Source organism: Engraulis encrasicolus, chromosome 17, assembly GCF_034702125.1.
Source record: "Engraulis encrasicolus isolate BLACKSEA-1 chromosome 17, IST_EnEncr_1.0, whole genome shotgun sequence".
Taxonomy (NCBI): Eukaryota; Metazoa; Chordata; class Actinopteri; order Clupeiformes; family Engraulidae; genus Engraulis; species Engraulis encrasicolus.
Window position 1 is genome coordinate 32,204,352 of NC_085873.1, and position 12,500 is coordinate 32,216,851.

The window sequence follows — 12,500 nt, forward strand, 5'->3', positions numbered from 1 at the left end:
GTGTGTGTGTGTGTGTGTGTACCTTTCCCCTGCCAGACAGGGGACTCTGTGTACTCTGTGTGTGTACTGAACAGTATATGTACCGTATTTTTTGGACTATATGTCGCTTCGGACTTTAAGTCGCATCGGTCCAAAAATGCATTTTGAAGATGAAAAAAAACATATCTACGTCGCACCGGACTAATCGTCGCACATTTTTTAAAGGTTATTCTATCCATGGATCTACGGATCTATGTTGTGATAACTGGCGCATGGTAAGCTGCTGCTCGAAGACGGCATTGTTTTATAAACCAGCATCTGAAGCAGTGGCAACGCATTCAGAGGTGGTGGTAATGCACCAACTAAGATGGTTTGCCAACCGCCATAAAACTACAAAAAGAAAAAGAAGAAGAAACAGTGATAATGCGCCATGTTGCCCTAGTCAGAACAACATTCAATTGTCGGCATTGTTTGGACCGTGGGAGGGTTCGAGGCAACGTCTCCAGAGCACGTCTTTCTTTACCCCCTTTTTCTGAGACTTCAGCCCATGACGGTATCAAAGGTGAGGGGGATTTCATCCATGTTGTGTAGCCTATGGTAGTGTCACGTTGTGCTCGTTTGTCAGAAACTTGCGGAAATTATCGATTTTCACCTGGAAGTCGTCTTTAATAACACAAACTTTCGTTCTCGGATAGAGGCGATTGCGTTGCATAGCGCAAATAAATCCACGAGAGGGAATTGCATTGCATAACGCGATAAATCCACAAGGTCCGGGACTTCCACAAAAAGTCCTATTCATTTCTTTGGCAATGTCATGGAGCCCGTAACAAGACCGTTGACTCGCAGCGCACACGTTGTTCGAGAACACATTTGTCCTGTATTCAGCTCTTCTTCTAGACGTGGGCCTTGAACCTTCAGATAGCTTTTTTGGGTTTTTTTCATAACATGCACATTTTCCTCCGCAGTTTTCCATTGCATCCAAACTTTCGTTCAGCTGCCCTATTGCCATTTTCGGCTGCATATTTAATTACTTTCAGCTTGAGCTCAGCAGTAGGCTATATTAACTTCTTTTGGGTGGTATATTTCTATTCAGTCGTCATTGTAAATGCTATTTTTTGTTGTGGTAAGTTGTAACATCTTTTCAGTGGTATTAGGCAACACAACATAGTTGCGCACATAGTGCTCTCCCGTGGTGAAAAAAAAAACATATACAGCTCCAGGCCTTTTTATTAGAATACCATGAAAAAGTTGATTTATTTCCATAATTCCATCAATAATGTTAAACTGTCATGGATTGTAGATTCATGGCCCAGTTTTTTAACTATTCCAATCATCATTTTTTTTTTTTTTTTATATACGTTGGCCTTCCAGCTCAAAAAACCCATGAATTGGGGAATTCGCATTATTAGAATATTGTTATGAAATCACATTTTTCTTCATCAAAATTCGGGTCACATTAAATCAGTTGAAATTTGGTACTTTCTACATAACATGCAATGGTCAATACTTGGTTAGGACATTCTCTGTCTTCATAATGGCCATGATGTGTTTATCATTGAAGTCAATGGCAAAAACAGTGCATGGGAGTTATGGAAGCCCAGATATCCTTGATGCTTTGCTGTCAGCTGTTCTTGTTTGTTGACCTGGTGCCCCACACTTCACTCTTCAATATACCCTGTAGATTTCCATGCCACGTTTTGGCGCTAACTCACCAGTTTAATTCTAAATCACCAGAAATTAAACCCCATTGAAAATGAATGGGGCTTAATTTCTGTTGAGTTAGAATTAAACTGGTGAGTTAACACCAAAACGTCGCATGGAAATCTTCGGGTATATTGAAGAGGGAAGTGTGGGGTCAAACCATGAAAAAAAGTGTGACTTGTAGTCCGAAAAATACGGTACAGAGTGTAAGGTGAGTGTGTGTGTGTGTGTGTGTGTGTGTATGTGTATGTGTATGTGTGTGTGTGTGTGTGAGTGTGTGTGTGTGTGTGTGTGTGTGTGTGTGTGTGTGTGTGTGTGTGTGTCTACCTTTCCCCTGCCAGACAGACAGCATGGTGTCCACATAGGTGTGAGTGTGTGTACTGAACAGTATATGTACAGCAGGGGTGGGGAACCTATGTCTCGAGGGCCGTTTGCGGCCCTTGAGGCCGTTTGATCCGGCCCCCGATATCATTCCAATATTATGCAACTTCACATGAAATATGACGTATTTTGCAAAGGAATCTTAGAAATTACATTTCCAATGCAAGTAAGTTATATTCAGGGGACCTAGAGAAGTTAAGGACTGTTTTAAAGGTGTCTACCTTCAATATACAGTGCCCTCCATAATTATTGGCACCCCTGGTTGAGATGTGTTAAAAGCCTTAAAATAGATTCAGTGTTTATTGCAGAAGAATACTGTCACACTGAAAATTGTAGGAAAATGTAGCCTTCAACTCAAATGAATTGTAAGAAAATAAAAAAATCCCTGACTGAAAAATAATTATTTTTCATTAAATCACCTGTTCCACAATTATTGGCACCCTTAACAATTCCCAGGAAATAAATATAATTGAAGCATTTCTGTCATTTCTACAGTAGTTTACAAAGTTTACCAGAGTATGTAGGAACATTTAATTAGTAATTCATCACTTCCTGTTTCCCTGGGGTATAAATATGACGTGACACCGAGGACATTTCTCTTATCCACTCTTAAACATGGGAAAGACAAAGGAACACAGCATACAAGTGAGGCAGATGTGCGTCAACCTTCACAGGTCAGGCAGAGGCTACAAGAAGATTGCCACTCAACTGCAGCTGCCCATATCCACTGTGAGATGAATAATTATGAAGTTCAAAACACTGGAACAGTGGTAAACAAGCCTAGACGAGGACCCAAGTTTCTTTTGCCACCACGCACAGTGAGGAGGATGGTAAGAGAAATCAAAAGATCTCCAAAGCTCACTGTTACAGAATTACAACAAATGGTAGCATCCTGGGGTCACAAAGTCTCCAAATCAACCATCAGGCGCTGTCTACACACCAACAAGCTGTTTGGAAGGCATGCACGGAGAAAACCTTTCCTCACTCACAATCATAAACGCAAATGTCTGGAGTTCGCCAAGCGGTATTGGGGCCTCAACTGGGACCGTGTGCTTTGGTCAGATGAGACCAAGATTGAGCTTTTTGGCAACGAACACTCTAAGTGGGTCTGGCGTGCCACGAAAGATGCGCATGCTGAAAAGCACCTCATACCCACTGTGAAGTATGGGGGTGGGTCAGTGATGCTGTGGGGCTGTTTCGCTTCCAAAGGCCCTGGGAACCTTGTTAGAGTGCATGGCATCATGAATGCTTTGAAATACCAGGACATTTTAAATCAAAATCTGTTGCCCTCTGCCCAAAAGCTGAAGATGGGTCGTCACTGGGTCTTTCAGCAAGACAATGACCCTAAACATATGGCCAAATCTACACAGAAATGGTTCACCAGACACAAAATCAAGCTCCTCCCATGGCCATCTCAGTCCCCAGACCTCAACCCCATTGAGAACCTGTGGGGTGAACTGAAGAGGAGAGTACAGAGGAGAGGACCCAGGTCTCTGGATGATTTAGAGAGATTCTGCAAAGAGGAATGGCTAAAGATCCCTCTTTCTGTCTTTTCCCATCTTGTGAAACATTATAGGAGAAGATTAGGTGCTGTTTTGTTGGCAAAAGGGGGTTGTACAAAATATTAACACCAGGGGTGCTAATAATTGTGAAACACATTATTTGATGTCAAATAATTATTTCTTTATGTGGGATTTTTTCCCTACTGAATAAATGCTCTTGTATTGAAAGTTGGATTTCTCTCTTTTTTTCCATTAAGGTCCCATATTATTTAGAAAAAAATAATAATAATTGGAAGCTAAAAAACACATCTCAACCAGGGGTGCCAATAATTATGGAGGGCACTGTAGGCCTAAATTGCATGGGGAAATCCTGATTTGTGTTCATAGTTCGGCCCTCACAAGACTTTTATGACCCTTGTAGGAATTTGAAGTGGCCCCTCGAATGAAAAAGGTCCCCCACCCCTGATGTATAGGCAGTACGGTGAGTGTGTGTGTGTGTGTGTGTGTGTGTGTGTGTGTGTGTGTGTGTGTGTGTGTGTGTGTGTGTGTGTGTGTGTGTGTGTGTGTGCCTACCTTTCCCCTGCCAGACAGACAGCATGGTGTCCTCGTAGGCGTGGCTAAAGGGCCGGGCGGCGGGCGGTTCGAAGTCGGGTGTGTAGACGCGCCCGCTGGGCATGGAGTAGCAGCATTGGCACATACAGGTGTGGTAGCGGAGCCGGCCCTCGTCCAGGTACGGGTGGGACAGGGCGTCACTGCCAGAGATACGCTTAGCCTACACACACACACGCACACGCACACACACACACACACACACATCATATAAGTACATGTGTACACACACACACACACACACACACACACACGCACGCACACGCACACGCACACACACACACACACACACACACACACACACACACACACACCATATAAGCACATGTACACACACACACACACACACAACACACACACACACACACAATTTATAAGTACATATAAATACACAGACACACACAAACACAGACAAACAAAAGTTCATCCTCTATAACTGATATATATTGATTGATAAGGTAGAGATGGTTCAGAAGGAGTTTCTTCCACAATCCACATGATGCAACATTCTAAGCTGCAATCCTATGGCATAGCAGCCATGCCCCTTTCGGAGGCTGACTAGGAAAATGAATGGAGTTCAATGGAAAGTCACACGCTTTCAGTAGAGAAGAATTGATCTCACTTGGTGAGATTGGTGCTATGATTTCTCATGAAAATATGTAATTTTTTCGATGAAGACGACCTGGATGAGAATCTTCACAGAAGTCATACTGAATAAGGTGTGTGTGTGTGTGTGTGTGTGTGTGTGTGTGTGTGTGTGTGTGTGTGTGTGTGTGTGTGTGTGTGTGTGTGTGTGTGTGTGTGTGTGTGTGTGTGTGAGAGAGAGATAATGTCTGTGTGTGTGTATACTCACTGGGTCGAAGACTAGCATTCTGCAGAGCAGGTGAACAGCCTCGTGGGTAGCAGCATCGGACAGCATGTAGAGCACCGAGAGGGAAGGCTACACACACACACACACACACACACACACACACACACACACACACACACACACACACACACACACACACACACACACACACACACACACACACACACACACACACACAGGTGAGATATATTTAGAAAACACACACACACACACTAATATAAAGTCTGTGAAGCACCATCAGGTAGGTGGGGGACACATACCCACAAATAGTAAAATGCCAGCATAAACAGGTTTGTGAGGTCCTCTGAGGATGTGCATGTGCGTGTGCGTGCACATGTGCTTACAGGTTTGTGAGGTCCTGTGAGTATGTGTGTGTGTGCTTACAGGTTTTTGAGGTCTTTGAGGATGTACTGCGTGTGTGTGTGTTCATAGAATTTTGTGAGGTCTTATGAGTGTGTGTGTGTCAGTGTTAATTTTGTCAGCTTTTTTTTTATTTAGTCTTAGTCTTAGTCACATTGACGAAAATCAATTTTAGTCTTAGTCATATTTTAGACATTGCCGTCCCAATTTAGTCTTAGTCAAAATGACTAAAATCAATTTTAGTCATAGTCAAATTTTAGTCATTTTAGTCATTTTAGCCAACATTTCAAATTTTAGTCATTTTAGTCAATACAGTGTTTCCCATACATTGAGGAAACTATGGCGGCCCGCCATAGTTTAAATTTGGCCGCCATAGTTTACGAAAATGTAAAAAAAAAAAAAAAAAAAAATTTTTTACTTTTTTTTTTTTTTTTTTTTTACGATATCCGTTTTTGTTAAAAACGATTTGAATTACGATTTAGAATTTCCTTCGCATTTTCCTCCTGGAGTAAATACATCCTATAGACTCTGTATTAGTTAGATAAGTAGTCCCACGGTAACACAGAATGAGGGGAAAGCAGAACATGTGCGCAACGATGCGTTATGCGAGAATCTTCGTCCAAATCGCTAGTCGCATGCATCATCGCTAACTGCGTTTACATCGCGTGCCGCGTGTAAGGGAAATGTTAGTTGTTGACATGTATGGAATTCACTTCAATTTGTGCTGTTTCTTGCTTCAGTTGTGGACAAAACGATTGGCCAAACTCACAATAGAAAGCCTTTGCTGTGCTACTGTCCCAGAGAGCTGAAAAAAAAACCTTCATAGAAGAAGTCACACTTAACAGGGGTGTTAACCAATCCAATGAGTTCTCTCATCGCTCTCTCTCTCTCTCTCTCTCTCTCTCTCTCTCTCTCTCTCTCTCTCTCTCTCTCTCTCTCTCATAGTAGCCTACTATTTACCCATAACAAATGGTGAATTTCTGAGCCCTTTTTAATTTGTAGCCTATACCACTGAAGGCATGATAATGCTTCATCATATTTTAGAAATAGGGCCTATGTGCCTTTTATATACCAAATGTTTATCATTTTGAAATTGTTTCAGTTGTTTATGACTTGTGTATGACTGAAATTATCTCTGCATACTATCAGTGCTGCATTGCTTTGTAAAGATAGGCTATTCAACACACTTTAAAAACACACTGAAAAGATACGGCCATAGTAGCCTACTGAAAACATTTTGTTCATAATAATGGTGATTAATAAATGGTGGTCTTAAATTTTCATACTGACATCCTTGAATTTGACTTGGTAGATCACGGCAGACCATCAACTTCAAAAGTAGATCTTGGTTAAAAAAAGGTTGGGCACCCCTGCTGTAGAGAGAACCACAAGTGCTTGAAAGACAGGGATCAAAAGCCTAGTCAAGTTGTTGTAGTTTACTTGGGTTTGGGAGCAATATAAAAAACCTTCAGAGAAGGGACAGTTGGGATGAGTTTACTAACACTCCCTAGGCTTTGTTTTACAGTTGTAATGAGTTTGGTGACAGACCTTCATTGACACAGCAGAGGAGACATCGGGCTGCATATAGAAATTAATGTGAATATAGACATAAATGTGTAATATGTTGTTCAGCCCTTTTAATGGGAGGAATTTGGAAAAAAAACTGGCCCTGTGACCAGCACCCCTCATGTAGAATGTGTACGCCTACAGATATGTGTTGGGGAAAAGGCATAGCCTACCCTCTAAGACCCTTTTTGTCTATGCGTTATAATTTCACAGTGCTCTTAAATTCTTATCTCTGCTCCTATTTTGTTTTATTATTGTTTCCCAGACCCCTGCATGAGGGACGAATGAAACTGTGTTGTAAACAGAAATTATTCACTGTACTGCATTTTTTGACAACGACAATGTACTACTATTATACAAGTCATGGGTAAAATCTTATGTAGCCTTATTTCTCAAAATATAAATGGCTGAAATATAGGCCCAGGCCTACAGTTTCTCCATGCGCCAATGTCATACTGTAGTCATTGTTTTGCCGTTTTGCATTTATGCTGCAAGAATACACCCCCCCCCCCCCCCCCCCAAAAAAAAAAGGCCCGCGCGAGAAGACAACAACCAGCCCCCCCCCGGACAAAATAAACCCCGGCTGCCCCCATAGTTTCCAAAATTTCTGTGGGAAACACTGCAATATTGTGGTCTAAAATAAATAACCTACAATGGCTATTGTTATTTCACCAAGTATTACTAATATAGCCTAATGCAGCAAATATTCACCTTGTTACTTGGTCATTTGCCACCAAAACCCAAATCAGTCATTTCAACATCATAGAGCAAAAGAGCATCACACACACACACACACACTTCCAGGTGCAGGCTGCTCTCTCTCTCTCTCTCTCTCCTCTCTCTCCTCTCTCTCTCTCTCTCTCTCTCTCTCTCTCTCTCTCTCTCTCTCTCTCTCTCTCTCTCTCGTGCATTAGAAGCTGCTGCATATTATTTGATTTTGAGTTTGATCACGGAGGAAGATACATGCTCTTCTTCACCTGACCGCGTGACTTAGCCTAAAGCCTGCAGATTGCCGGCAGTGGGAAGACCAGACATCCCAAGTCTCCATGAAGTTGAAAAGTCTCCCTGATAGTGGCTTCCCGATGACCACGAGTCAGATAAAATATTGCTGATGTTACACTATGCAAGTTAGCGGTTTTTGTTTTCAATTGGTAATGCGAGCAGAGAAAGATAATGACTCGGGAGGCATGCGTGGAATAGGCTTAAATAGATTTCGAGAGCACACTTCGTATGCCCTGCAAAAGTCCCAGGAAAAATAGTTAGGCAGGGGTATGCAGACTGGACGATAGAAAGGACATGCACATACAAATATTTAAACACTAGCCTAATGCTGTTTTGTTTGTCGGGGGAGTCGAGGCTCGATAAGCATGACCCTGAAAAGAGTTTTTGGAACTTAGGAAGACGCTGCAGACGCATGGAAATGCTGTCGACTTCCTTGGGTCTTTTAGCGTTGCTCTCGACGAGAACAAGTTTCAAATCTCAACAGTTTAAAATTCCTTAGCGATTGCCCATCCACTGATTCTTTTCAAAACAACAGTAGCCGTGCCTCTGTTTAGACTGGCCAACTTTCCCCCTGCTGGCGCGTGCTCCCGCAGTGACTGATTTAAATAAATTCACAAATCCGACCATCATGATTTGCTTGCGAACTGCCTACTCATATGGTTAAACAACAAATATAGCAAACAATACAAAAAAAGAACAGACAACGAACGCCGGGCTAAGACAGCCTAAGTGAAAAGGAGAATAGTGGAAGCTCGAGGAGGTTTAACATGACAGTATCAGAGGAGGATTGGCGCGACTGTCATTACTGCAGAAACACATGTCTTCGTCATGGACAAGAGGGTCGTTGAACATGTTTCAAAATGAACACCTCCCTCAACGTAGGCTATTTTTCTCTTTCTATGGGAATGTTTTAGGACCTAAACTCAACTTAAATGGACTCACTGAACTACTAGGCTACAACTACTGACTGAGCCGCGCCATGCACTGGCTGCCGGCAGAGACAAGCGAGGCAACAGGGTGAGCGCGCAATCACCTATGAAGTTCAAAACTCGGCATATATTACAATTAGCCTACAATTTGCAAATTAATTATAAATAATTATATTTTTTAATGTCCATTCGTCCATGGCTTGTAAATTTCGTCTCCTCTTAGTCTCGTTGACGAAAATATTATTTTATTTTCGTCATATTTTTATTTGCTGGAGGCAATTTTTAGTGCGTCATCGTCTCGTCATCGTCAAGGGAAAAAGGGGCGTTGACGAAATATTTTCGTCATCGTCGTGGTTGACGAAATTAACACTGGTGTGTGTGTGTGTGTGTGTGTGTGTGTGTGTGTGTGTGTGTGTGTGTGTGTGTGTGTGTGTGTGTGTGTGCGTGTGTGTGTACGTACAGGTTTGTGAGGTCCTATGAGTGTGTGTTTGTGTGTGTGTATGTGTGTACGTACAGGTTTGTGAGGTCCTCTGAGTATGTGTGCGCGTGCTCCTTCGCAGGCGGATGCCATGGCAGAGAGAGGCGGCGTACCCAGCAGGTCAGTGATGAGGTCCAGCTGAGGAACGAAAACACACACACACACACACACACACACACACACACACACACACACACACACACACACACACACACACACACACACACACACACACACACACACACACACACACACACACACTATTACTATGGCATTGTTTTTCCAACATTGGGGTCACCTGGAATTCCAATATGGCCGCCTGAAATGTATAGGTGTAAAAAAAACAATACTAATAAATATTACAATAATAATATTAACATTTATTAATCTGATCGAAACACCTCATACAATCTTTGAATTTCATAAATATCTATAGGTTTAATGACTTCCAAGTTAACTCCGTCGAATGTTTTAAAATTATTACCGGTATTTGGTTGTGACAAAAAATGTGTCATTGAGTCCCCAGAAATTTCGAATGTCAAAATGCAGTCCCAGACCAAAAGAGAATGGGAGGCACAATAGTGCACCCAGAAGGTATATTCAGGGCTCTGAATTAACACTGGCTGGTATAAAATATCAACTTTGATCCATTAGTGAGTGTATATTTGGCTAGTAAGGTTTCATCTGATAGCCATTTTGGCTGGTGGTGAAAAATGTTAATTAGGGCTCTAGATATTACTATGCTATACCGTACATAAGTGATCCAACCATTTTTGTCTTGCGTACCCCCTAGGCCAGTGGTTTCCAATTATGTTTCCCCAAGGGCCAAATTATGTAGCGCAAATGAGGCTGAGGGAGGGCAAAACAAATCAGCCAACCATATGGCCACAGATAGCACACATATGTTTTAATTTCTTCCAACCTCATGGCAGGTCAAATGTTTGCCACGCGTGGGCCGGATCTGACCCGTGGGCCGCCATTTAGAGACCACTGCCCTCAGTCTTTTTGTTAAAATATGAGTACCCCTTCAACGCATGCTCTATAGCTCTTGCTCCATCCCAAGGTGACTATGCTCCATATTTTCTTCTTACCTTTTTCCCCACATACCCCCTACAATGCCCCCTGGTGGTACACATACGCATTGGCAATCACTGCTGTACATCATTGGGTATGTGTACTGTGTGTGTGTGTGTGTGTGTGTGTGTGTGTGTGTGTGTGTGTGTGTGTGTGTGTGTGTGTGTGTGTGTGTGTGTGTGTGTGTGTGTGTGTGTGAGCCCTCGGCACACCATCAGGTTTGGGGCAATCTTTGGCAAACTTACAGTGTACCCTAAAATACTTCAAGGCTCCAGAGTGTTAAGCATAAGCTGTGTCTGACCAGCCAAAAAATAGACTTTTGGTTAAACTGTGGGTAAACTGTGGCTTTCCATGGTGCGAACGGTATATTATCTTGCAGCTGAATTTTGGCATAGCCTGAGGTTAACCAGAAGATGGACGAAGAGCGGGAGAACAGTTTCACACATTTTGGTGTTAGTCTGCCATTTTAATGGAACGCCTAAAGACCTTCTACCGTTAGAGGGATTTACCAGTTTCTCCAGAGACGGTGCAAAGGACAGTCAAGATGGTAAGTCCTCTATCTTAATAACAGTGTAATCGTTAATATTTTTAAGAGTGGGAATGATTATCATTAAGATCCTTAAAAGTGTTGTCATTTTCCTACAGGTACCATGTTGATGTATTTGGTGGTGCGTCAAAAGAAACCATAATCACAATAGGCTATAACATTAACCACTCACTAGCCTACATTTTCATTTGGTTGTTGTTCCTCTGTAGGAATAATTTGGGGTTTTTGTGTAGGCTACCACTTATGGTGTGGAGGAAATAAATGTGGAGGTATCCCGCTAACCGGTAGCTCAGCTAACTACAATTTCACTTAAGTAGCCTGGGGCGGAGCAATAGGGGGGGGGGAGCCGTATTGATAGTTGGGGCCCTATTATGAGCTTGGCAGGCTGTATGGGGGGGGGGGGGAGCTTATCAGTGTTTCACCCCAGGGCCCTGTGTGCATTTGTTCCGCCACTGTAAGTAGGGGTAGGTAGGCTGCTGATGAATCAAATGTAGTAATTACTGTTTGTCTCTTGTTTCTGTGTTGTTTCAGATCCTGTCAGCACTGACCCTGTACTTCAACCAAGGAGGCTACTTCATCTGACTGGCTGCAAGTAGCAAGTAGCAAGTGCTCAGCTGCCTGCGCTGCGCTGGTAGCCTCTGCTGGGTCCTCCACGAGAGAGACCCTCGGGCTATCAGAAAGGAATAAAATGACCAACTATTAAACCGATTTCCCCCGATCCACTCCTTTTTCCACTGTCATATTACACCATGCACCGTGCACATTAACCAGTCCCTCCAGGATTTTGCACTGGGATTTTGTGATTTTTGCGGTCAAAATGTCTGATTTTGTGGCGGCATTTTCTCATTTTTTGCAAAGATTTTGCGGCATTTTCTCATTTTTTGCAAAGATTTTGCACCCCTTTCTGGGTTTTTTTGGTAACTGAAAACCACTGCACATACAGCCACATTTTGAATATTAGGAGTAAAACACTACAAATATGTTGTCACACAAAAGTGTTGAAAAACACTCGGTAGAATAACACTTGTCACACTACAAAGCTGTTCATCACAATAGTGATAACCCACTCATAAAGTGCAGAAGAAAAACATTTTTACAGTGGAAAAAAAAGAAAATAAGACTGTCCAATTTAGATGTCTACTTCAATTGGCTCATCTGATTCCAAGACATCACACTGAACTCTCTGATTGTAATACAGGAACAAAAGAGCTGTCATGTTCCTACATGATGTTGCCCTCCTCCTGTTAGAGAGAATGAGTTTATATATGCCCTCTTGGTTTCGGGACAGATTTTATGTAATCCTCAGTTTATTATGAGTGCAGAGCGATTTTCCCTGAAGTGTTATTTCATGTGTGCATGCTTGCTGTCACCTATTTGAAGTGATGTTGGTTTGGGATTTCATGGAGGACTTTTTTAATGCCGCTGTGAGAAGTAGACAGAACAGCGGTTTGCGGGCGTTTGGCGTTTTCACGTGGATGATATTGTTTTCGTGTATGTTACA

At 42.4% G+C, this 12,500-nt stretch overlaps 1 protein-coding gene across 1 annotated transcript in view; it reads right to left on the reverse strand.

Annotated features, from left to right (window-relative positions):
* The window catches only part of nlk1 (nemo-like kinase, type 1), a 22,925-nt gene that overhangs the window by 1,661 nt on the left and 8,764 nt on the right, over positions 1–12,500 (reverse strand). Inside the window, exons 8-10 of the mRNA XM_063221317.1 lie at positions 9,415–9,516; positions 5,026–5,112; positions 4,137–4,335 (exon numbers count right to left, since the gene is read on the reverse strand). Coding sequence (XP_063077387.1) covers positions 4,137–4,335; positions 5,026–5,112; positions 9,415–9,516 — 388 coding nt within the window. The remainder of the gene's footprint in view (positions 1–4,136; positions 4,336–5,025; positions 5,113–9,414; positions 9,517–12,500) is intronic.